General features: G+C 44.1%; 1 protein-coding gene across 1 annotated transcript; it reads right to left on the bottom strand.

Moving 5' to 3' along the window:
- Positions 1 to 22,984: 22,984 nt before the first annotated feature.
- On the bottom strand, positions 22,985 to 24,328 carry LOC124606130 (craniofacial development protein 2-like). Its single transcript, XM_047138095.1, has one exon. It carries the CDS (start codon positions 24,326 to 24,328, stop codon positions 22,985 to 22,987), a length of 1,344 nt encoding a protein of 447 aa, XP_046994051.1.
- Positions 24,329 to 25,062: the final 734 nt, after the last annotated feature.

Genomic DNA, 25,062 nt, shown 5'->3' with positions numbered 1-25,062 from the left:
TGGGACTTAACATCTGAGGTCATCAGTCCCCTAGAACTTAGAAGAACTTAAACCTAACTAACCTAAGGACATCACACACATCCATGCCCGAGGTAGGATTCGAACATGCGACCGTAGTGGTCGCGCGGTTCCAGACTGAAGCGCCTCGAACCGCACGGCCACACCGGCCGGCAACAGAAAGATAGATATGTTCATTAAACTAGATACAGTAGCAGAAGGGTCATAGCCTAACGAGAATCATGACGCTTTTAACTCATGACGAGAGCTTTAGAGGAACTTTTAAATCAGTTTTTTTTACACTTAATTTCTTATTTCCATTTATTGTCGCAATAGTAGCTGCAATTCATTTATTCTTTCCCCACCAAGAAGCGCCATATATCCCTTTCTTCGCCGATTCTATGGAGAACCACCTCATTTCTTATCTTATTTCTCCACTTACTTTTCAACATTCTTCTGTATCATCTCAAACGCTTTGATTCTCTTCTCTTCCGTTTTTCTCACAGCCTCACTACCGTTCAGTGTTATGCTTCAAACGTAAATTCTCAGAAATGTCTTCCCCAAAATAATGCTTAATTAATTAGTACCTAGTAGATTTCTCTAGGCTAGGAAAGCCTTATTTGCCTGTGCTAGTCTGCTTTTTATGCCCTCCTTGTTTCGCCAATCATGAGTTATTTTGTTTCCAAGGTATCAGAATTCCTTAACACTTTTGATGTTAAGCTTCTCACTACTCTCATTTCTACAATTCCTTATTACTTTCGTCGTTTTTCGTTTTGTATCATTCAGTATTATATACCTACTCATTAGACCTTTCATTTCTTTCAGCAGGTCCTGTAATTCTAGAATGAGATTTTCACTCTGCAGCGGAGTGTGCGCTGATATGAAACTTCCTGGCAGATTAAAACTGTGTGCCCGACCGAGACTCGAACTCGGGACCTTCGTCTTTCGCGGGCAAGTGCTCTACCAACTGAGCTACCGAAGCACGACTCACGTCCGGTACTCACAGCTTTACTTCTGCCAGTACCTCGTCTCCTACCTTCCAAACTTTACAGAAGCTCTCCTGCGAACCTTGCAGAACTTGCACTCCTGAAAGAAAGGATATTGCGGAGACATGGAAGGTGTGCACCCGTTGTCCAGGGATAAAACGCCACGGTAGCTCAGCATGTTCGGTCTGAGGATTAGCTGCCCTCTGTAATAAAAAAAATAAAATAAAATAAAAAAAATAAAAACTCATGTCATGGGGCGTCCGCCCCAACAAATGCACGAAGGAAACGAACAAAATGGGATGAACAAATAGAAAGGGGTAGCGTCTTTGCTTAGTAATCAAAACGTCCTCGGTCCCAGGTTCAAAACCCGTCACCGCTTAAATTTTGATTAATAATCAGCATTGGGGGCCGAGGACTTCCGGGATAAGACGTCACTCTCACTCTGCCAGCGGACTTGTCAAAGAGGGCGAAGGAGTGACACAGGTTGAGGGCACTCTCCTGCCCTTGGTGTGGGAAACTACCCTTAAAGGCGGAACAGTCAGCAGTGATCAACGGCATGAGGATGCAGAAGACAATGGAAACCGCTGCATTAAAGACACGCAACATGTACCCTTAGGACATGTGGCCTGTAATTGAAAATGTGTCAAGATGATCTCTCCGTTGGCAAAAGATTCAATATTAGTCCCCCATTCGGATCTCCAGGAGGGGACTGCCTAGGGAAAGCTGACCATGAGGAAAAGACTGAATAACCAACGGAAGGATAACGTTCTAAGAGTCGAGGCGAAAAGGGAAATGCAAAGGCTCTATCTAGACATAGTAGGAGTCAGTGAAGTGAAATGGAAAGAAGACAAGGATTTCTGGCCAGATGAGTATAGGGTGATATCAACAGCAGCAGAAAATGGTATAACGGAAGTAGGATTCGTTATGAATAGGAAGGTAGGGCAGTGAGGGAGTTACTGTGAACAGTTCAGTGATACAGTTGTTTTTATCACAATCGGAAAAAAGCATCAAAACAGTCGGAAGACTGATGAAAAAAAAGCGATATATTCTATGTGTAACCTTTGGTTACACATGGTCTATGTAAGCAACATAGTACTCATACATTATTTCATTTTCTAATACAAATTACGAAAAATGGTTCGACAGTTCAAAAGATTTATTTCAGCTACAACTAAAATACTGAACCTCATCACCAGCGCCTGGAGATCACAAAATCAACGACTATGGTACAAATCTATGTATCGAGCTGGTCATCATAACAATCACTCTCCTTCTTTGAAGAAATATATTATGTTTACTTACATTACAATAGAATCGCTTAAGTATCTCCAACATCAGCGTATGCTAAACAAGTACATATCACACACAAAAAACAGTATGATAATGCATACCGGTTCTGTACACTAGATGTTAGTGACCAAACAAGCAAATAAGCATATCATTATCCAGAAAGAGTAAGAGATACAATCTGCTGCATGTAACTGACTGTGAGACGTATTAATTGCAGCAAAACCCTCTCGGGCGGCCACATTACAATGTACACCGATGAGTCAAAACCTTTTTACCAACTTTTTAATAGCGTGTTGTTCCATTTTTCAAAAAACTTGAAGGGGTGTGGTATCAGGGTTCCCACAAGGTTCAGTGTTGGGGCCTTTAGTTTCCCCATTACCACAGTGATTCTTCTTGGCATGGATTCTACAAGTCCTTGAGAGGAATCCAGAAGTATGTGGCACCAGATGTCTACACACAGGTCAAGTAGTTCCGGCAAATTACGGGATGGTGGTTTACGGGCACGCAATTGACGCCCGATATGTGTTCCGTTGAGTACAGACCAGGAACATTCGCTGACCAAGACATTGTGAGCTCACTATAATGCCCCTCAAACCACTGTAGCACGATTCTGACCTTACAACACGGGCAGTTATCCTGCTGGAAGATATCATCGCCATAGGGCGGGCAGGGGAGGGGGGGGGGGGATGCTTCAAGCACGAAGCGATTCAGGTCGTCCGCAATAATATTCACGTATTCACTACTGTCATTATGCCTTTGATTACCACCAACGATCCCATGCAAGCCCAACTAAATGTCCCTATAGCACGATTCTGCACTCACTGACCTGCGTCTGTGGCCCGCAGCTTGTTTCGTGCAACCATTCGCCTCGATGAAGGCGACTAAGGACCAAATCATCGACCTGGTATAACAAAAAGCGATTCATTCGACAAGCGACACGTTTCTATTGATCCACGGTGAAAACTGAGTCGTGATATGCCCACTGCAGTCATAAATGACGATGTCATTGGGTCAACAAAGGAATTCGTAGGGGTCGTGCGATGTGGAGCTCCGTGTTCAATAATGGCCTTTGAACGGTTGCTCCGAAACACTGGTACCTGCAGCAACATTGTATTCTGACTTCAGATCTGCAAAGATCGCTGCCTGTCCTAAATTACACATTGGGGGATCCTCCGACCTCTACGTTTTGTGATAAGACGTGGTCGTCCAATATCATACGGCCTAATCGTTATTTCTCCATACTTCAACTACTTTCCATAGGTGCTCACGACAGTAGTACGCCAACAGGCGACTAGCGTCGCCGTTGCAGAGATTCTGGCTTCCAGCCGCAGGGTCATAACACTGTGTCCTTTGTCAAAAACGCTTATATCAGTGGAGTTCCGCATTTGCGGCCCGTATCTTCGCTGCAATGACTGCCCATTTGCCTCTCTTCCGCTTGCGTTCTTTCCTTAACGCGTCACGTGCCCGCAACACCCCCAGGAGGCATTCAGCCTCGCAGTGGGCGGTGGTCCTAATGTTTTAGCTCGTCAGTGTACACCCTGCAGACTAATGGGAAAGTTTCAAGTCAATGAACCAAAAATATATTAATGCTTGTATCCTGGAATACAATAGTTACAGGCTGAGCCAAGAATAAACACGAGGAAAACGCGAAGACAAACGTGTAAGCAAGCGTAATAACGCTTAAGCTGCCCAAATGTTGTACAATTACAAGTACTCTCTATCTAGAGCGCCTACTGAAATTCAAAAGCAAGATAAGGCCTTTGAGGGGAAATAGACTAGCCTCAGGACAAACAGAGTCTGTAATTCATCGGTGTACAACGCGCTGTATATATGAATACGGGGCAGAAGCTCAAGACAGAAAAGAAGTCAAATAATTCTTAAATCCACGTTTGATAACTGGAATAATGGGCTTCAGCTTGCTTTACTGCTGCTAAATGACAATGTTTAAGAAAATTAGTTATTCCGGCAAAGAAACGACATAAAGCTACTGGCATAGACGTAGACGGAATAACCACAATGGGTCAGTGTTTCCGACAGCATTGTATTGATGAATACCAGTCCGGTTTCCGACAAAATCGCGGCACGAACTGAAACAAGCTATGGACAAACAACGTGCAATTATTATGTACTTTCTGGACTTCAGCTAAGCTTATTTCATCAAAGCTTTGAACATTGTAGACTCTGACTCTCTACTTGCTAAATTCTCAAGTCAAAATTTTTCTTCAATTGTTGCACAGTACTTCCACTCATACGTTACATCTTGCCAACAGTGTATAATGTTTGGAACAAAAGCATCACGATGGAAGGATATACCAGGAGTCCCACAAAGCTCAGTGTTGGGGCCATTACTTTTCTCATTGCATATTACTGAAGTGTCAACTATTCTCTCCCTCTGCAGATATCACTTATACACTGACGACATTCAGTTATGTAGAAGTGCAAGTCTAACAAACCTGTGCGTAAATGCCGATTTACTTCCCGTATCAGAGTGCGCGCACAGCACAGGTTTGAAACTTATCCCCATCTAAAGCGCAAGCAATCTTAGCCACTCACAAAAGACTTATTAACCATCAGTTCAGAGAATCTCTCCTACAATTAATCCTAAGCGGCACAGAAATAACCTTTTCTTCTTCTGCAAAGAACTTGGGGATTATTCTGGACTATCACGTAGAATGGACTGAACGCTCAGCTGCAGTCTGTAATATAGTGTATGCGTCACTTCACCCACTTCAGAAATATCAAGAAGTATCTCCTTTAGAGAATAGAAATATGCTGTTAAAGACATTGACTGCATTTACAGTGTTGAGAAATCAGAAGGAACGCTCTGCTTTACTTCGTTAAACCTTTCTAAAGCCAAGATAGCAGAGATATTTCTTTATTTACAACAACCAGTTCGAAGGACTTGCTGTCACTTTCAGGCCTTCAAGAGGTTTTCTTACGAAACGTGTTCATTTTGACTTGAAACCTCACACCAGGTTGCCATGATAGTGGATAAAATGTAGCATATAATACAAAGATGTATTGCTGAACATTTTTTTATTTTTATTTATTCATTTATTGTTTGAGTTATCAGTCTTATGACTAGTCTGACGGACCTGGCACGAACTCCTCTCCTCGCTAACCTCTTCATCTCAGAGTAACACCTGCACCATACAGCCACAATTATTTTCTGGATGTATCCTAATCTCCGTCTTCCTCTACAGTTTTTATCCTCTACAACTCCTTCTAGTAGTTCGCTGGTGCCGTAACACACGACCTGCTCCCCTCTTCTAGTCAGTGTTTTCCGTATGTTTCTTTCTTCGCCAGATCTGTGGAAAACCTCCTTATACCTTATCATATCAGTCCACCTAATTTTCAATATTCTGCTGTAGCACCAGATCTCAGACGCTTCGAATACAGTGCTGCAAACATATATTCAGAGAATTTTTCTCCTGAAATTAAGGCCTATGTTTGATACCAGTAGATTTCACTTGACCAGGAATACCTTCTTTGCCTGCTAGTCTGCCTTTATTGTTCTCTTTGCTTACAAGGTACCAGAATTCTTTAAGTTCATCCAGTTAGTGGTCATTAATTTTTTATATTAAGCTTCTCGCTAAACTCATTACTGAAACTTGTCATTAATTTTGTCTTTTTCCAGTTGACTCTCGTTTCACATTCTGTACTCATTAGACTGTTCCATTCAACAGATTCTGTAAATCTGTTTCAGTTTCGCTGAGGATAGCAATGTCTTCAGTGAATTAAGAATCCTGCCATACTGAATTTTGTTCGCAACTTAGAATCTTTCTTTTATTTCCGGCAGAGCTTCTCAGATGTAGGATAGAAACACTAGATCCCCGTCTTAAATTCTTTTTAATCCGATCACATCGTTCTTGGTCATTAAATCTTATAGTTCCCTCTTGGTTCTTGAACATATTGTATATTACCTATCTTTCCCTGTATCTGAATCCCATATTTCTCAGAATTTCGAATATCTAGCACCATTTTACGTTGTCTGATGCTTTTTGTAGGTCGACAAATCCTATGAGCGAGTCTTGGTTTTTCTTCTTTCTTGCTTCCATTAACAAATACAACGTCGTAACTTCTTCTCTGATGCCTTTACCTTTCGTCATCGAGATCTAGCAGATTCACAGTCACCTTTTTCATTCTTCTATATATTATTCTTGTCAGCTACTCGGATGCATAAGCTGCTAAACTAATTGTGGGGTAGTTCTCGGACTTATCTGTCTTAATACCTTCGGAATTGTGTGGATGATATTTTTCCGAAAGTCTGAAGATAAGTCGCCAGACATATCCTATACACGAACCTGAATAGTCGTTCGGTGAGGCTTTCAATGCTCTCTCCTCACCTACCCGCTCTCGCCTCTGAGTTCGAAAGTGGAATTCCCACTGCATTCATAAGGTTACCACCCTTGCTTTGAAATTCAAAGAAGATTGTTTTGGCTTCCCTATGGGATGAGTCACTCTTCCAGACAATCATTTCTTTTTCGATTTTTTCAGTTCTCTCCTGCAACCATTTCACTTTGGCTGCCTTGCTTATTTCATTCCTAATGGATTTATATTGTCGTATTCCGGTCTTTCCCTGAACATTTTTGTACTTCCTTCATTCGTCGATCAGTGGAAGTATTTCTTCTGTTACCCAAGGTTTCTACGGAGTTACCTTCCATGTGCCTATGTTTGTTGGTTGGGTGGTTGATTCGGGAGAGGAGACCAAACAGCGAAGTCATCGGTCCCATCGGATAAGAGAAAGATGGGGAAGGAAACCGGCCCTTCAAAGGAACCATTCCGGCATTTGCCTGAAGCGATTTAGGGAAATCACGGGAAACGTAAATCAGAATAGCCGGACGCGGACCTATGTTTGTCTGTCCAACATCTGCGATTGTCCTTTTTAGAAAAGTCCACTCCTTTTCTACACTTCAGTATCCCATTTCCTTCTATACTGATACTGCCTGCTTCACTGTCTGGTGCGACAGGAATAATAGACCCTCCAAGGCTTTTCTTAAGAGACCGAAAACCTGAAACTTCCTGGCAGATTAAAACTGTGTGCCGGGCCGAGACTCGAACTCGGGGACTTTGCCTTTCGCGGGCAAGTGCTCTACCATCTGAACTACCCAAGCACGACTCACGGCCAGTCCTCACAGTACCTCGTCTCCTACCTTCCAAACTTCACAGAAGCTCTCCTGTGAAACTTACAGAACTAACACTCCTGAAAAAAAGGATACTGCGGAGACATGGCTTATCCACAGCCTAGGGGATGTTTCCAGAATGAGATTTTCACTCTGCAGCGGAGTGTGCGCTGATGTGAAACTTCCTGGCAGATTAAAACTGTGTGCTGGACCGAGACTCGAACTCGGGACCTTTGCTGCAGAGTTTAAATCTCATTCTGGAGACCGAATACCTGATAATCGTATGGGGACAGATTAGGATTACAGAGTAGGTGCTCGAGTGTCTCTCACATGAGTTGGCGAAACTTATGAGTTCATTTGCGATGTAGGGACATGCGTTATCGTGAAGCAGCAGCATCCCTTGGCGCACCATTCCACAACGATGGTTTTCGACAAGCATGTTGCCCCATACACATTCTTCATTCTCCAGTGGATGTCTATCACTGTTTGTCCTTCGGCAGCCAAGAAAACAACATCAGGGCGTTATCCTTTGGCTACATGCCGATGCTTATTACTCACACTACAGTCGTGCTAAGCTGCATATACGTTGCAACAAATACCTCAAACGAAAACTTTTTGATCGACGCTTATATAAGTGGAGTAGTCGTAATTACGAATAGGAATAGGGCAGAGAGAGTTACCGCGATAATATTGTTCTCAGAGGATATGACAGCAGACCAATGCCGACAACGATAGGTCAGGTAATCATGCCGCTATAAACAGTGAATGATGAGATAGAGGAAGTATATGAGGATACTGACAGAGAAATTAATTGTGTAACGGGAGATGAAAATCTGATAATCAAGGGGTACTGGAATGCGGTTGTAGTGGAAGGAGCGTTTACTGGAGAATGTTGGTTACGCAGTAGGAATGAGAGGATAGAAAGACTATTTCAGTTCAGCAATAAATTTCAGATGAGAATAGTGAATAATTTGTTCAAGAATCACAAGAGGAGGTATAATTGGAAAAGGTCTGGAGATACAGGAAGATTGCAGCTGGACTGGATCATGCTCAGACAGAGATTCCGAAATCAGATGTTGGGTTTTAAGGCGCATCCAGGCGCAGATACAGACTCAGATCACAAATTAATAATGATGAAGAGTAGAATGAGATGTAAGAGAATTCTTCGCAAGAATCAGTACAGAAGTTTCCTTACGAAGGCCTTACAGTCCAGAACTGGTTCGCCAATAAGGTAATATCGCCGAGAGCATTGACGTAATCATCCCACTGACGTACCAGGTTGAAGATACCCATTTGGTAGAACACCGCGTCCTGCTGTTCGTGTTACCGTATGTTATTCTGACCAGAAATCTTTATCTTTTTTCCATTTCACTTCACTGGCCTCCAGTTTATCTACAGTGAGCCTTTTCATTCCCCTTTTCAGATTTTCTAGGTTCACTACAATGTTCAAACTGGTGACATTCCATGCTTCGACTCGTAGAGTGGTTATGGTTTCTTTGGTTTTTCCATCTTTTTCTCAAGGTCACCTCCCCCTTTACGGCCGGGAGAGCGGCGTGCTGACCACATGGCCCACCATATCCACATCCAGTGACGCCTATGGGCTGAGGATGACACGGCAGTCGGTCCGTACCATTGGGCCTTCCTGGCTTGTTCTGGAGGAGTTCAGTTCAGCTCACCTCCCCATTTACAGCCTCCCCCACCCCCCCACCCCCATCCTCCTACCACTCCCGGAGAACCGAATGAGGGACTAGTCCAGAATCATTCACGAATGGAGAGATCATCTTCACATTTTCATTTTTCAGAAATTACGGGCCACGTCTGCTGTGGATACTCCTTACGTGTCTTCAGTGGAGTGGTTTCTACTGCCTTTTGCAACATCATGGCGTTGATCATTGCTGATTTTTCCGCCTTGTAGAGCAGTTTCCCACTCCAAGGGCAAGAGAGTGGCTTAGACATCTGTCCGCCATTCCGCCCTTTTTAACAAGGCCGTTGCAGAACCAGGGTGACTTCTCAGGCTGAAAGACTTCGTCGGCCATAGCTCATGATTTTTATTCAAGGTTACAACAGTGACTAGGTTCGAACTCGGAGAGCCAAGTCGTTTTGATTACTAGTCAAAGAGACTACCCGTAGACCATGGGTGAGCTTCCTCTGATATCACACAGATATTAATTTCTGTCGACATAGCAGCCATACAAACGAAAATACAAACACAAATTTACGATTTTACGTAACATTTGTAATATTAATCAAAGAAATAGACAAAGGAAATACGAAAATATAAGAGCCTGGCAAATTCCGTCTGACAGATCGTAGGATGACAATAGCTGAAAACCAGGTACAGACAGTGCCACCATCAACCGTCGGGAACAGGTTACTGGAAGCTGGGTTGAGATCTCGAGTTGTCATTCTTCATTTACCGCTTACACCAGACAACGGAGACGAACGGAGTGTAGTACCAGAATCAACTGGGAAACTGAGTGGCATTCTGTGGTGTTCATGGTGTTCATCGATAAGTATCGCTTCTGTTTGTGTCGGTCGACGGGGCGGCATTGTGTCCTTAAACGATCTAATCTCGCCGGAAGCGACGAATCTCGAGACTCAGAACTCTACAATTCCGAAATCACTGAGTCTGTAGCTACTGGACGTGGAAAGAAAACTGATCTATTAATTGTTGAAGGAAGTCTGGATGCCCGTTCGTACGTTGCAAGAATGATAAATGCTGTTGTCATGACCTTCATGACTAGGCTAAGAAACATCATCTTCCAGCAGGATGATGCAAGACTCCACACTGCAGTTCAAACCACAAACAGCTTAAGGAGAGTACGGAACGTTGACTAGTCTGCTCGCACCTCTGATTTGTTTCTTATAGACTTATAGAGCATGTCATAGAGTTGCGGTATTTTCGCACCTGCCTCCAGCCAACAACCTTTACAAACTGGCACAACGTGTGTTTGTGACAGGAAATTCTTCAAGATGGCGTTTAAAGGCTGTTTGCTTCCATGTTACAACGAATGCAACATATTCGTGCTCATGGTCATTTGTATTGATGATAATGGACATCACTTGGACGCCGAGCTTAACCCACAGGACAGGTCAGGTAGTTTAAAAGGGGCCAAAATAAGGGTCTGTCAGTTACAGTCGAACATACAATTTGTTATTTGATCAAACATTACAAGAGCCCAAAGTTTTTAAAAACACAGCTTTAATTTTGGTACTTAATTATCAGATGAAAGCCACTTTAATTTAAAAACGGTTGAAGGCCAACAACTAAAAATGCAAGCATAATCAGACATTTAAAAGGCAAGATTTATTTTACAACAGTTCTTGATTTAGGCTGAAGGCCTTAAGAGCAAAACAACTCAAACTCAAAATCGGCTGAAGGCCCAGCACTTAAAATTCAACAACAAAAAATGGCTCTGAGCACTATGGGACTTAACATCTATGGTCATCAGTCCCCTAAAACTTAGGACTACTTAAACCTAACTAACCTAAGGACATCACACAACACCCAGCCATCACGAGGCAGAGAAAATCCCTGACCCCGCCGGGAATGGAACCCGGAACCCGGGCGTGGGAAGCGAGAACGCTACCGCACGACCACGAGATGCGGGCAAATTCAACAACATTAAAACCTTTAAAATGCCAAAGGTCTTAAGTGAAAAAAACCGTAATTTAAAATAAAAAAAAACATCGGCTGGAAGCTATACAAATACGAACAACAAGAACAAGTAAAGAAAGGCAGTACACCCAAGGGCGCTCAGATGTTCGAGGGTCGGCCTGGAATTCAAACACTAACCCTCGCTTAGGTGAGACAGGCAGTCGGGCCAACCATTCACGATCCGACGACAACCCAACTGACCGACAGTCAACGGACCCACCAACTAGATAAATTCCACTTCACCCGACCAAGGCACAACAACGAGTTCAACGGAACAACGTAGAAGATATTGGCGCCCATAACCAATCATACATGGAGCTGTCAAACTACACTCCGTGCTGGACAGCAATAACACGATGAGTAGACTTAATTGCCTGAAATTTACGTCAACGGCCAGGGCAGATAACCGGAACGTTAACGGCCACAAGGTAGAAGATTCCCCTGGTGCACTTCAATTCAAATAACCAAATACAGTGAACTCCACCGGAGGGTAGCTAGAATTTTTCAACTTGAAAACCACGATGTTGCTCGCGGGAATATCCCAACAGCCGACAACCAACTCCAAACGACACAATGTGAACAGTATCGACTTGCTGGTAGGTTAAATCAAAACTCAACTTTCGAGTCCTGGGTCGGTGAGCCACGGACCTCGTAGCAACGGGAACAGCGCCACATACTCCGACACCGCGTAGAGACCGCCAGTGGGCCCAGCCAATTTACGTCCCGCGGAGAGTTCCTCGCTGCTCCATGCCAACTGACCGACTGCTCAGGCCCGGAAACGGTGAGAGGACCAAATACGTCGGCGATGAGACGACCAAGCGAACGACCAACCAACGGCGTCCCACTCCAATCTGCCTCCGTCGGACAGTTCATGTGTGTCGCCAGCGGTCGGCGAACACTGGCTGTCGGCGCCTCACCGGCGCTCCGTCCCCGACTTCACTGCTGCTGCATCCCGACTGCACTGCTGGTCCGTCTCGAACTGCTTGCCAGACACACGACGACCCGGAGATACTACCGGTCGCTCCAGAGATAGTACGACAGAGCACCTATCAATACGCGCTGCTGCTGCCGCTCACGGGCAAGTAAGGCAAGAAGTTAGTGACGCCAGTATATGGAATAAGAAAACGAGGCGACAGTACCGTAATAGAAGATGACAAACAATAAATGGGATAAACGCGAGTCGTGCACAGCTCAGTCACCTCCCTAAGGGTGAAAGTTTAATTCAGTTATGTGAGTAATATCTGCAAAAAATTTGATAAATGTCAGATTGGCACTTCTTGGTGTAACTCTCTCCATACTTGAGCTTCCACTAACTTCAGTACGACTGCCTTATATCTTCTGGCAGTAAAAACTGTCCTCACTGACATTATAGAAAAATTATTCCATTTCCGAACGTTTCGTTAGGATTAAGAACGTAAATTCTCTCGTCAACCAACATATTTATTTATTTATTTATTAACTGCGTATTTAACCTGACTAGGTTAAAGCCTTATGACCCTCTCTTTCATCTGACCAGGAGCAACATATGCCAAAGCAGAATAACCCATCACGGACGAAGCAAAGAGAACATAAGAAGCAAACTAGCACAGGCAAAGAAGGCATTTCTGACCAAGAGAAATCTACCGATATCAAAGGTAGGCCTTAATTTGAGGAAGAAATTTCTCATAATGTAATTTTGGAGCAACGCATTGCGTGGTAGTGAATCATGGACTTAAGGGAAACCGGAACACAAGAGGAACGAAGCATGTGAGGTGAGTTGCTACAGTAGAATGTTGAAAATTAGTTTGACTAAAGTGATAAGGTATTAGAAGCGTTTCCAAAGAGTGGGCGAAGAAAGAAGCATGCTAAAAACACTGACAAGAAGAGAGGAAAAGGATGATAGGTCAAATGTTAAGCCGTTTGGGAACATTATCCATAGAACGAGAGAGAGCTATAGAGGGTAAAATCTGTAGAGGAATACAGAGATTGGGACATACAGCAAATAATTGTGGCTGTAGGGTGCAGGCGCTACTCTGTGATGAAGGGGGTAGCGGAGGAGAGGAATTCGTGGAGGGCTGTATAAACTCGTCAAAAGACTGATGTCAAGGACTAACCATGAAAAAGGTGTATAATGGTGTAGCAAGGAGCGTGTAATTCCAACTGATTAGAGTTGTTTTGCAAGCGATTTATGAGCATAGAAGTGTTGCGTGAGACATAAATGAAGGAAGAAAGTGGATTTTCACTGTATCGCGATAGTGCGATTAATTACTGCGAAATAATTTTCGGGAAGACATAAGAAATGATTATATATGGAACGTTGCAATCAAATATGCCTGAGACTCGTCGACTGTGAATAAATTGAAAATATTAGTCCCGCTGGATATTGTTCCATATTGTGCTCAGGATTTATTTTTATTGTCCAGACAGGCTCTTTGCCGCCTAGGATCATCAGTAATTACTTTGGCTTGTGTCCACGTAAAATCAAAAAAGGCTGCACTAAATTCTGACTACTAGTTTTTAGCAGAGCAATTTTACGATTTAGCAACATTTAATTCTAAAGGAGACACCTCTAGTAAGTGTCGAAACTTAGGCCAATGTAACTACCATTTACGTGCAACCGGTTGGCTCTTTAATCCTATGTTCAAACTAGTATACGGTTGCTGAGTAACAGCTTTGTTAAAAGTTGTACTATTGCATATTTTTCATTGTTTTTTGCACATGTGACCTACGTCCTCAATGATTCGCTAGATGTATTCCATTCTCTGTTTTCCCTTACAGTTTTTACTCTCTATAGCTCCCTCTAGTACCATGGTAGCTAATTCTCAGTGTTTTAGCAGATGTGGTATCATTCTGACACTACTTCTTGTCAGTGTTTTCCAAATTTTCCTTTCGTCTCCGATTCTGCAGAGATCCTCCTCATTCCTTACCTTGTCAGTCTACCTAATTTTGTTCTTCTGTAGCACCATATCTCAAATGCTTCAATTCTCTTCTGTTTCGGTTTTACCTCCGTCGATGTTTCAGTACTGTACAATGCTGTGCTCCAAACAACATTCTGAGAAATTTCTTCCTCAAATTAAGGCCTATGTCTGAAGCTATTAGACTTCTCTCGGCCGGGAATAGACTCTTTGGCAGCGCTAGTCCGCTTTGTGTGTCCACCTTTCTCCCTCTATCATTGGGTAGTTTGCTCCCTAGGTCGTAGAATTCCTAGGCATAACCTACAGGTCGGGCCACGCCCCATACGGACTTACCCTTGGAGTGCAAGCCGCGCAGCTTGCAAGCGACGAGAAGGTGACTCGGCGTCGGGCGGCCGACGTTGGCGCTGGCGAGGAGAGGTGGCGGAGAGGTGTGCACAAGGGTTGGTTCTGAGTTCGGCACAGGTGCTAGATGTGAGCCCCAATGCTGCGGTTTCTGTGGTTCGTTGCCGGTTTGTCTTCTGAACGCTCTGGACGCGTTTCCGCGGCTTCAAAAGAAGTGTTTTGCTTGGTGACTTAACGAAGTGCGTTGCCTCCAGGTTTGAATGTAACCGCCTACGTTACCGCGCGCTCCACTTCTAACCGCTTTCCCGTAGCTCACAGTTGGGTCACATTTGCCTCAAAGTTAAACACGTTACTGTGAGAGACCTTTGTTAAATTTTTATTCCTTCCCTTTTTACTTATTTTTTACGTATTACTATTGAATTCTTGTTCCGATTACCAGCTGAAATCTAAGTCTCGCAGAATTCTGTAGTAAATTTGGTGAAACATTAATTACTACCGCCTACCCGTAAAAGCTTTCTGGCACAGCCCAGAGGAAGTTGTATAGCCAAGCTTTCAGTAGTATTTACGCACGGGAGTTGAGACTGTCCTGCCTGCCGAAGCGTTGATTCGTTTCGGTTACATACCAAGTGCGCTGTATTTTAATCTGATTAACAGTTGGCGTTTGAACTTATTCTGTCCTACAGGAATAAAGGGGGCGGGGGCAGCCTCCTCTGCGCCAGCCCGTGATTTCAACTTATCTAATTGTTAATTACACTACTGGCCATTAAAATTGCTACACCACGAAGATGACGTGCTACTGACGCGAAATTTAACCGACAGGAAGAAGATGCTGTGATATCCAAATGATTAGCTTTTCAGAGCATTCCCACAAGGTTGGCGCCGGTGGAGACTCCTACAACGTGCTGACATGAGGAAAGTTTCCAACCGATTTCTCATACACAAATAGCAGTTGACCGGCGTTGCCTGGTGAAACGTTGTTGTGATGCCTCGTGTAAGGAGGAGAAATGCGTACCATCACGTTTCCGACTTTCATAAAGGTCGGATTGTAGCCTCTCGCGATTGCGGTTTATCGTATCGCGACATTGCTGCTAGCGTTGGTCGAGGTCCAATGACTGTTAGCAGAATATGGAATCGGTGGGTTCAGGAGGGTAATACGGAACGCCGTGCTGGATCCCAACGGCCTAGTATCACTAGCAGTCGAGATGACAGGCATCTTATCCACATGGCTGTAACAGATCCTGCAGCCACATCTCGATCCTTGAGTCAACAGATGGGGGCGTTTGCAAGACAACAATCATCTGCACGAACAGTTCGACGACGTTTGCAGCAGCATGGACTATCAGCTCGGAGACCACGGCTGCGGTTACCCTTTACGCTTCATCACAGACAGGAGCGCCTGCGATGGTGTACTCAATGACGAACCTGGGTGCACGAATGGCAAAACGTCATTTTTTCGGATGAATCTAGGTTCTGTTTACAGCATCATGACGGTCGCATCCGTGTTTGGCGACATCGCGGTGAAAGCACATTGGAAGCGTGTATTCGTCATCGCCATACTGGCGTATCACCCGGCGTTATGGTATGGGGTGCCATTGGTTACACGTCTCGGTCACCTGTTGCTCGCATTGACGGCACTTTGGACAGTGGACGTTACATTTCAGATGTGTTACGACCCGTGTCTCTACCCTTCATTCGATCCCTGCGAAACCCTACATTTCAGCAGGATAATGCACGAGCGCATGTTGCAGGTCTGCACGGGCCTTTCCGGATACAGAAAATGTTCGACTGCTGCCCTGGCCAGCACATTCTCCAGATCTCTCACCAACTAAAAACGTCTGGTCAATGGTGGCCGAGAAACTGGGTCGTCACAATACGCCAGTCACTACTCTTGATGAACTGTGGTATCGTGCTGAAACTGCATGGGCAGCTGTACATGTACACGCCATCCAAGCTCCGTCTGACTCAATGCCCAGGCTTACCAAGGCCGTTATAACGGCCAGAGGTGATTGTTCTGGGTACGGATTTCTCAGGATCTATGCACCCAAATTACTTGAAAATGTAATCACATGTCAGTTGTAGTATAATATATTTGTCCAATGAATACCCGTTTATCGTCTGCATTTCTTCTTGGTGTAGCAATTTTAATGGCCAGTAGTGTATATTATGTTGCTGCATAGTCACATGTGTCTACTTTGTGTGTTTTACAAGGCGAGAGCGAGAATCTTGAGCCGTTCGATTTGATAACTTATCTCTGAGTCCGATTAGTGGCGGTGGGCACTGTCGATGAAATTATCTTATATTTTGTTTCAAACAGTAATTGTAATATTTACCCTCGTTTTATTAATTTTGTGTGTTAACAAGTGTTTTTGGACTGTCTATTCAACTTTTTGAAGCTCAGCTCTTGACATTAGGCGATGTTGTTAATATTGTTAAACCAGTTTAATGTTTTAATAAGTAAATCAAAAGTTTCCTTTTAAGAAGAACTGGCCTCAGTTGCTCAATTAAATTACTTTCACTTTTAAATATTCCAAAATCTTTAACTGTTGAATTCAACTTAATCGGAGTTTCATTAAATGTTATTACATGTTAATGAATGCTGGTTTGAATCTTGCCAATGATGTTCAATCCCAACTTTTCCTAGTCCTTCTACTTACAAGCGAACAGAAGCGGAATCAAACGTCTCACCATGTTTGATGGTAATTTTCTCGCTATTCTCGTTTTGATTATCTCTCATCACTTTCGTCTTTCTTCGATTCACTCTCAGCCCATATTCTGTTCTCATTAGACTGTTAAATCCATTCAACAGATCCTGTAACTCTTCTTCACTTTCACTGACGATATCAATGTCATCGGCGAATGTTATCGTTGACATCCTTTCACTATGAATTTTAATCTCACTCTTGAACATTTCCTTTATTTATGTTGTTGCTTCTTCGATGTGTAAATTGAACAATAGGGAGGAAAGACTACGTCCCTGTGTTCCACCTTTTTAAATCCCAGCCCTTCGTCTCACACCTACTGTTCCCTCTTGGTCCTTGTACGTATTACATACTACTTGTCTTTCCCTATAGCTTACCCTTATTTTTCTAAGAATTTAGAAGATTTTGCACCATTTGAATTTGTCGGAAGCTTTGTCCAGCTCGAAAATACCTACGAACGGTTCTTTGCTCCCAATATCAACTACGAGCTCAGTGCTGCCTCTCTCATACCTTTACCTTTCGTAAATATATCCACAATTTTCTTTTCCATTCCTCTGTATATTATTCTTGTCAGCAACTTGGGTGCATGAGCTGTTAAGCTGATTATGGAATAATTCTCGCTCTTGTCGGCCGTTGCTATCGTCGGAATAGTCGGGATGATAATTTTCCGAATGTCTGATGGTATATCGCCAGTCTCATACCTCGTGCATTCTACACATCAATGTGAATAGGCATTTCGTAGCCACCTCCACCAGTGACTTAAGTAATCTGCTGGAATATTATGTATCCCTTCCGTCTAAAGCTCTTTTAAATTCTGACTGTAATACTGAATCTCTGGTCTCTACCTTGTCGACTCCTGTTTCTTCTTCTGTCACCGGACAAGTTCCCCCTCATAGCGGCCTTCAGTCTACACTTTCCATCTATTGGCTTTTCCCTGTACATCAAACAGTGGCTTATCTATCCATTGTACTGTAGATTCTGTCTGCTGAAATGTACACAGTAACTCACTCCCAGACCTATCTTCCTATTTGTAATGAACCCTCTTGACGTAACACCATTTTTCTGCTGCTTTTGATATTACCCTATACTTGTCTGACCGTAAATCCTTGTCTTCCTTTCCAGTTCACTTCGTTGACCCCTTATATCTAGGTTGAGCCTTTGCGTTTCCCTTTCCCTACCACGTCAAAGCTTCTGACATTCTACGTCCCGACAAGTAGTACGTTATGAGGATGGTATCTGTTCTTCGGGACATGTCCGAAAGAACAGAACAATCTTCATATAGCTAAGGCTAACCGGCCATTGACCTTCTTCTTCTGTGCTGGTTGCACACGCATTGCCCGAACTCTTACGGGACTCGGTAAGATCGTCTGCCGCGAGCAATGAGTGTGGGGCAGCGACACTACGGATGTAGTGTGTGGACATTATGTTGAGAATGTGGGTTTTAGGGGGGTGTGAAAGGGATAAATCACCGCAATCGCACTATACTCTGTGCCCTCGGTGGCTCAGATGGACGCCGGCACGGTAACTCAGCGTTTTAGGTCGAACGGTTAGCTGCCCTCTGTAATAAAAAAACTGAATTAATGCATCAACGACGAACTGAAACAGGTGTCTTGCGACGTCTGCCACGTGAAGATGCAACTAACGAAAACGAACAAAATGAGATAAAGAAAGAAAGATGGATAGAGCATCTGCCACGTAAGCAGGAGATCCGGGGTTCGACTCCCGATCGGGGCACACATTTTCAACTGTTCCCGTTGACGTATATCAACGCCTGTCGACAGCTAAGGGTCTTTATTTAATTATCATCTCAAGTAGAACGTTGTCTTTTCGTTGGTTATTCAATATTTTTCTCATGGTCACCTCCACCGTGGCAGTTCCATCGCTGAGGTCCGAATGGAGGGACTATTCCAGAATCTTTTGCCAACGAAGAGTTCATCATCATGACACTTTTTCAATTACAGGCCACATGTCCTGTGGATACACATTATGTTTCTTTAATGCAGCGGTTTCCATTACCTTCTGCATTCTCATGCCGTTGATCATTGCTGATTGTTCCGCTTTCAGGGGCAGTTTCCCCTCCCAAGGGCAAGAGAGTGCCCTGAACCTCTGCCCGCTCATCCGTCCTCTTTCACAAGGCAGTTGGCAGAAAGAGGGTGACTTTTTCGGACTCCAATGCTTATTGTTATTCCAGGTTGGACTGTCTATTCAACTTATTGAAGCTCAGCTCTTGACATTACGCGATGTTGTTAATATTGTTAAACCAGTTTGATGTTTTAATAAGTAAATCAAAAGTTTCCTTTTAAGAAGAACTGGCTTCAGTTGCTCAGTTGCTGGGACTCTAACCCGCGACTGAGGACGCTTTGATTAATAATCAAAGATGATGCCCTTAGACCATGGGTCAAAGTAAAGCGCAGGCGTTTAAACGACGTAACAGCGTGAAGCAATACACTACTAATGCTGTGTCCGAATTTTACGGGCTTTCTTGTCCTACTCATGCACGTTAACTTACATTTTTCTACATTTAGAGCTAGCTGGCATTCATCACATCAGCTAGCAATTAAGTGTAAGACGTGTTGTGTCGTCCCACGCTTATTCACTTTCGACACTTTCGCGTACACCACAGCATAAACAAACAATCGCAGACTGCTGCCTACCCTGAAAGCCAGATCGCACGTAGTCTATACGCGGTCTCCTTTATAAAAGAGCTGCACTTTCCTCGAATTCTTCCAGTGAACAGAATTCAACCATTCGCCTTTCTTATCACCGACCTTACGTGCTTTTATATAGGAAATAATAGGAGTCCTACCGTTCATCGTTACCTTCCTCCAGTTATTTCCTACCCAGCCGTGAAATATCGCTCACGTACATACTCCCCAAGCATGGTGCACGACAGAGCGTACCTTGTTGTACAACTGCTAGTCATTCCCTTTTCTCTTTCCCTGCAAATGGAGTGCGGGGAAAACGACCTCTCCGCACGAGCCCCACTTCATCCTATCTTGCCTTCACTGTCCTTACGTGAATTGTACGTTGACGGCAGTGGAATTGTTCTGTAGTCAAACCGCAAGTGCCGCTCCCCTATATATCGTTTCGCGAAAAGTACATCGCCTTTCCTCCAGGGATTCCCATTTCAGTTCATGAAGTATCTCCGTAATATTCGCGTACGGATCGAACCTACCGGAAACAAATTTAGCGTCAGGCCACCGGATCGCTTCGACGTCTTCCATTAAGGGGAGACGGAAGGCAAGTGAGCTTCAAAAATTAGATTTTTAGATTTTAGCATATTTGAAATGCTTGGTCTTTCCTGCGTGAAACAGTTCAAATGGTTCAAATGGCTCTGAGCACTATGCGACTTAACTTCTGAGGTCATCAGTCGCCTAGAACATAGAACTAATTAAACCTAACTAACCTAAGGACATCACACACATCCATGCCCGAGGCAGGATTCGAACCTGCGACCGTAGCAGTTGCTCGGTTCCAGACTGCAGCGGCTACAACCGCAAGGCCTCTCCGGCCGACGTGAAACAGTTTTTGTTTTATATAAATACGACAATTTTTTCGTGAGGTATGATGGTTTTCCTGACGCTCTGTGCAATCTGGCATTTAAATGCCACGCCTTCCTTTTAGCGCCACGCAGAAATAATGCACCGCATTTAATAACAAGAATTAAATTAAACCCATTGTTAGAGACCTTTGTAAACATACCTTTTTGAAGAAATGTCTTCATGGGAAAACCCAAAATTTAAATGAATGTGTAAATTCTGTCACTTGGAACCGGTTACCGAAAACTGTATTTGTACAGCTTACAACCCTCAAATTTGGTGTTTATGATGCTATTTTACGCTTCAGTGTTGGTATAATTAGAAAACGGGATGTTTTGGAAGTATTGGGCATAAAATCTAGTGGAAATTCTGCAAAATCCTTGGTGCAAATAGATAAAGAGAGAATCCGCAAAGCAGATATTGCTAATTTAAAATGCACAAAAGAAGTCAGACAGAAAGGAAGAGGGACCAGGAGAAGAAAAGAAGATCAGTATGATTCAGGTAATGCTCAGTAGGGTGCAGGAAAATATTAGTGGTAAGTAATTCTCATCAATCGTCGTCGTCGGCTGATACTCGTATCCGAGTTTTCATTTCTCTCCTGAGATTTCCTTTGTCACGGTTCAGGCGTGGAAGTGTCGTTGATGGCTTAGCAATCCAATCCTAGCGTGGAACAGGCGGCCACAGACATTACAGCTGATGGGAGGTGGAGGACGTGGCTGAGCCTGGAGGAGTTTACGTCTCTGGCGTTTGTCATTCTCCATTCTTCGACGTTCCAGCTCAAAGTTTTGAAGAGCGTTTGAGGTAACTGAGCGCCAGCGACTTCGGTCTTCTGCTATTGTGGACCAGTTACTCGGATCGATGTTCAAGTTTTTCGGATTTTTCTTGTACTGATCCTTATAACGTTTGAGAGGGGCACCTCGTGGCCTTTTACCTGTGCTCACTTCGCTGTACAGCATTTGGCGTGGAAGTTTGTCATTTTTCATCCGCTGGACATGTCCGACCCATCTGAGTTGATGCCCAATGATAAGAGCTTCCATGCTATGCATTTTTGCTTTCTCTAGAACAGCCGTGTTGGATATGAAGTCATCCCATTTCAGGTTCATGATATATCTTAGCGTCTGTTGGTTGAAGCGTTCTAGTTTCTTCAGATCGCAGCGATATAACGTCCAGGTTTCGCAACCATATAGCAGGGTGGAAATGACTACAGCTTTGTACACCATCAGTTTGGTGTACAGTGTTAGGTCTTTATTCAGGAAGACACGCTTTGTAAGACGACCAAATGCTACATGTGCAGCACGTACTCTATCCTCCACATCTTTTCCAGATGAGCAGTTGGATGACAGTATGCTTCCCAGGTAGAGGAAATGGTCCACTTGTTCCAGGAGTGTATCATAGATGGATATGCTGAAGTCAGGAACGGAGGAGCCAGGAGTTGGCTGCGCCATCACCTTTGTCTTTGAAATATTGATGGAGAGACCAAATCGTTCGTACGCCCTGCTGAAGGAATCAACTGACAGCTGCAACTCTGCAAGTGAATGAGCTGGAGAGGCATTGTCATCAGCATACTGCAGCTCTGTCACACGAGTGGTACTGGTGAACCTTTTTGAATGGAGTCTGGACTGGTTGAATAATCCTCCATCAAACCTGTACTTTAGTTCTATTCCTGCATTGTTTACGGTTGTCTCGTAAAGCATAGCTGCCAGATACAATGCAAATAATGTAGGTGCAAGAACGCATCCTTGTTTAAGCCCACTTGTTATTGGGAATTCACCAGTCATTTCATTCTGGCAGAGGACCTGTCCAGTCATATCAACGTGGAGAGCTTCAATCAGGTCAACAAAATGTTCAGGGCAGCCGAAGCGTTTTAAGACCATCCACATGGCTTCTCTGGGAACTGTATCAAAGGCCTTTTCTAGATCGTAGAAAACAAGTAGTAAAGGCTTTTGCTGTTCTCTGCACTTCTCCTGTAGTTGTCGTGCACAGAAGATCATGTCAATTGTCCCTCTTGAAGGTCGAAACCCGTATTGAGACTCAGGTAGTATAGTCTCTGAAAGTGTCTGGAGGCGATTTAAAAGGATTCTTGCAAAAATTTTTCCAGTGACAGAGAGTAGAGATATTCCCCGGTAGTTACCACAGACGCTTCTGTCGCCCTTTTTGAAGATGGTGACAATTGTGGAGTTCTTCAAGTCAGCTGGTACCTTGCGGGTTTCCCACATTAATATAATAAGTGAGAAGAGTCTAGTTTTTAGAGGCAAGCCGCCACCCTCAATAAGCTCCATCGGGATGCTGTCAGGTCCAGGAGCCTTCCCAGGTTTCACACTCTTGAGTGCCTTGCAAAATTCTTGAAAAGTTGGAGGATCAGCCAGCCAGGGTTTTGGAGGGTGCTGTGGGACATTTTTGAGAAAATCTCCAGCGGCAGTAGAAGGGGTGTTTAACAGTGAGCTGAAGTGCTCTTTTCAACGTTTTAAGATGTCCTGACTTTCAGTAAGAATGGTGGAGTTGTCAGCAGCTTTCAGTGCTCCTGATGAGGAGCGGATAGGTCCATACAGCTCTTTAATACCAGCGTAAAAGCCACGCAGGTTCCTTGCATCAGAAAGATTTTGGAGTTCTGTGGCTTTCTGTTGCCACCATTTGTTCTTGATTACTCGTATTTCACTTTGACATTTCTGCTTGAGTTCTTGAAAGTGTGCTTTCTTTTCTGCGCAGGATGGATCTTGAGCAGGGGATAGGTAAGCATCCCGCTTTGCATTGATGATGGCTTGGATTTCTCCGTGGTTGTCATCAAACCAGTCACTTCTTTTCCGTGCACTACAACCAACAACATTCTCAGCAGTTTCTTTGATGATGTTCTTTAATGTGGTCCATTCTTGTTCGACGTCATCTGTGGTTGCTGGAGCTTTGTTAAGTTGTTCGGACAGTATGTCTTGGAAGTGTGAGCGAACATTTTTGTTGTTCAGGTTGCTTATGTTGAATTTTCTGCGTGGTGGGCTTGAAAAGTGGGATCGTGGCTTGCGATACTTTGGTACTCTCAAACGGCTGACTAAAAGTCTATGGTCCGTCCAGCACTCATCGATGTTTAATGCTGCTTTTGTGATGAGAATGTCTTTCTTGTCACGCTGTCGCGTAATAACGTAGTCTATAAGATGCCAATGTTTGGTGCGTGGGTGCATCCATGTGGTCTTATAGCGGTTACGCAAACGGAATTGGGTATTGGAGATGAAAAGCTCGTGCTCAGCACATAGACCAAGAAGTAGCAACCCATTTGCATTGCAGTTTCCCACCCCTTGTTTACCCATGACATCTCTCCTAAAACGGTTGTCCCTTCCCACTCTGGCGTTGAAATCACCAAGTAAAATTAATTTATCTTGAATGGGTATTTTAGAGAGAGTACTGTTCAGTTGGTGGTAGAACTGATTCTTTGTGTCTTCATCACTGTCTAAAGTAGGAGCATATGCAGAGACGAAGGTGATGAATCTGTCTGAACCAATGGGTACTCTAAGAGTCATCAGTCTTTCATTAATTGAGACAGGTGTAAGTCGAAGATCTTTCACTATTTTCGTTTTTACAGCAAATCCTGCACCATGGATGCATGGTTCTCCTGCATCCTTTCCCTTCCAGAAGATGGTGTACCCTGAACGTACCTCACTAATGTGTCCCTCACTTGAGAGTCTTGTCTCACTCAAGGCAGCTATGTCTATATCTAGACGGGCTAGTTCTTGGGTGATAAGAGCGGTTCTTCTCTCTGGTCTGTAATTGTTCACGTCCAGGAGGGTCCTGACATTCCATGTCCCTATTGTCATAATCATTTCATTCTTCTTTTGTTTACGTCCGCAGTATAAGGAGTGACCTACTGGGTGCGGATTCCCAGCCCGGTTCAAGTGTGACTTCCGATGTTTAGCCCACATTTTCTAGGGCCTTCCCCATTCAGGGTGGGCAGCGGTCATCCTAAATAGGCCTGCCCAGTCGCAGATGCAGGACCGGATTCCCAAGTAGTCACACGGGTTCTCAGGAAGGCGACCATCACACACCTGCCGCCAGTGTGCAGGTCCAGACTAGTAGCTTCCAGCCTCACTCGGAGCCTGCTACCATCGTCCTTATCCCATCGCCATTGGTCTTTAGAGAAAATGACAGGAGAAATTGCCATTTGCGTGAATTTCTTTAAGGTGGATTACAGCTTGCGAGGAAGTGACCCACACACTATAATTCTGGAACAATTCATCACGGCACATATGTATGTGATATGTGACTTCAGGTACCAGAACTGCAACGAACTGCCGCGAGCTCAATGATGGCTGAGCGGCGCCTTTACAGCCAGTTCGTCTGGCATGACCTCTTCCGCCTCCACGATCTTTGAGAACCTGGGATATAAGATTCTTCTTCCGCTCGCTTCGCCCTTGGGTCGGAGGGTAGATAATAGATACTAGAGAGGAAAGTGAAAGACACCCTTGGGCCTCGGAAACCTAATACCGTTGGGGTCGAAGAAACCAAGAGTTGGCCGAGGGGGGCCGGATAGGAAAGGAAACAGGAGAAGCCT

Source organism: Schistocerca americana, chromosome 3 (genome assembly GCF_021461395.2).
Source record: "Schistocerca americana isolate TAMUIC-IGC-003095 chromosome 3, iqSchAmer2.1, whole genome shotgun sequence".
Lineage (NCBI taxonomy): Eukaryota > Metazoa > Arthropoda > Insecta > Orthoptera > Acrididae > Schistocerca > Schistocerca americana.
The sequence above is the reverse complement of the archived record's forward strand: the minus strand, read 5'-3'. Positions and strand labels throughout refer to the sequence as shown.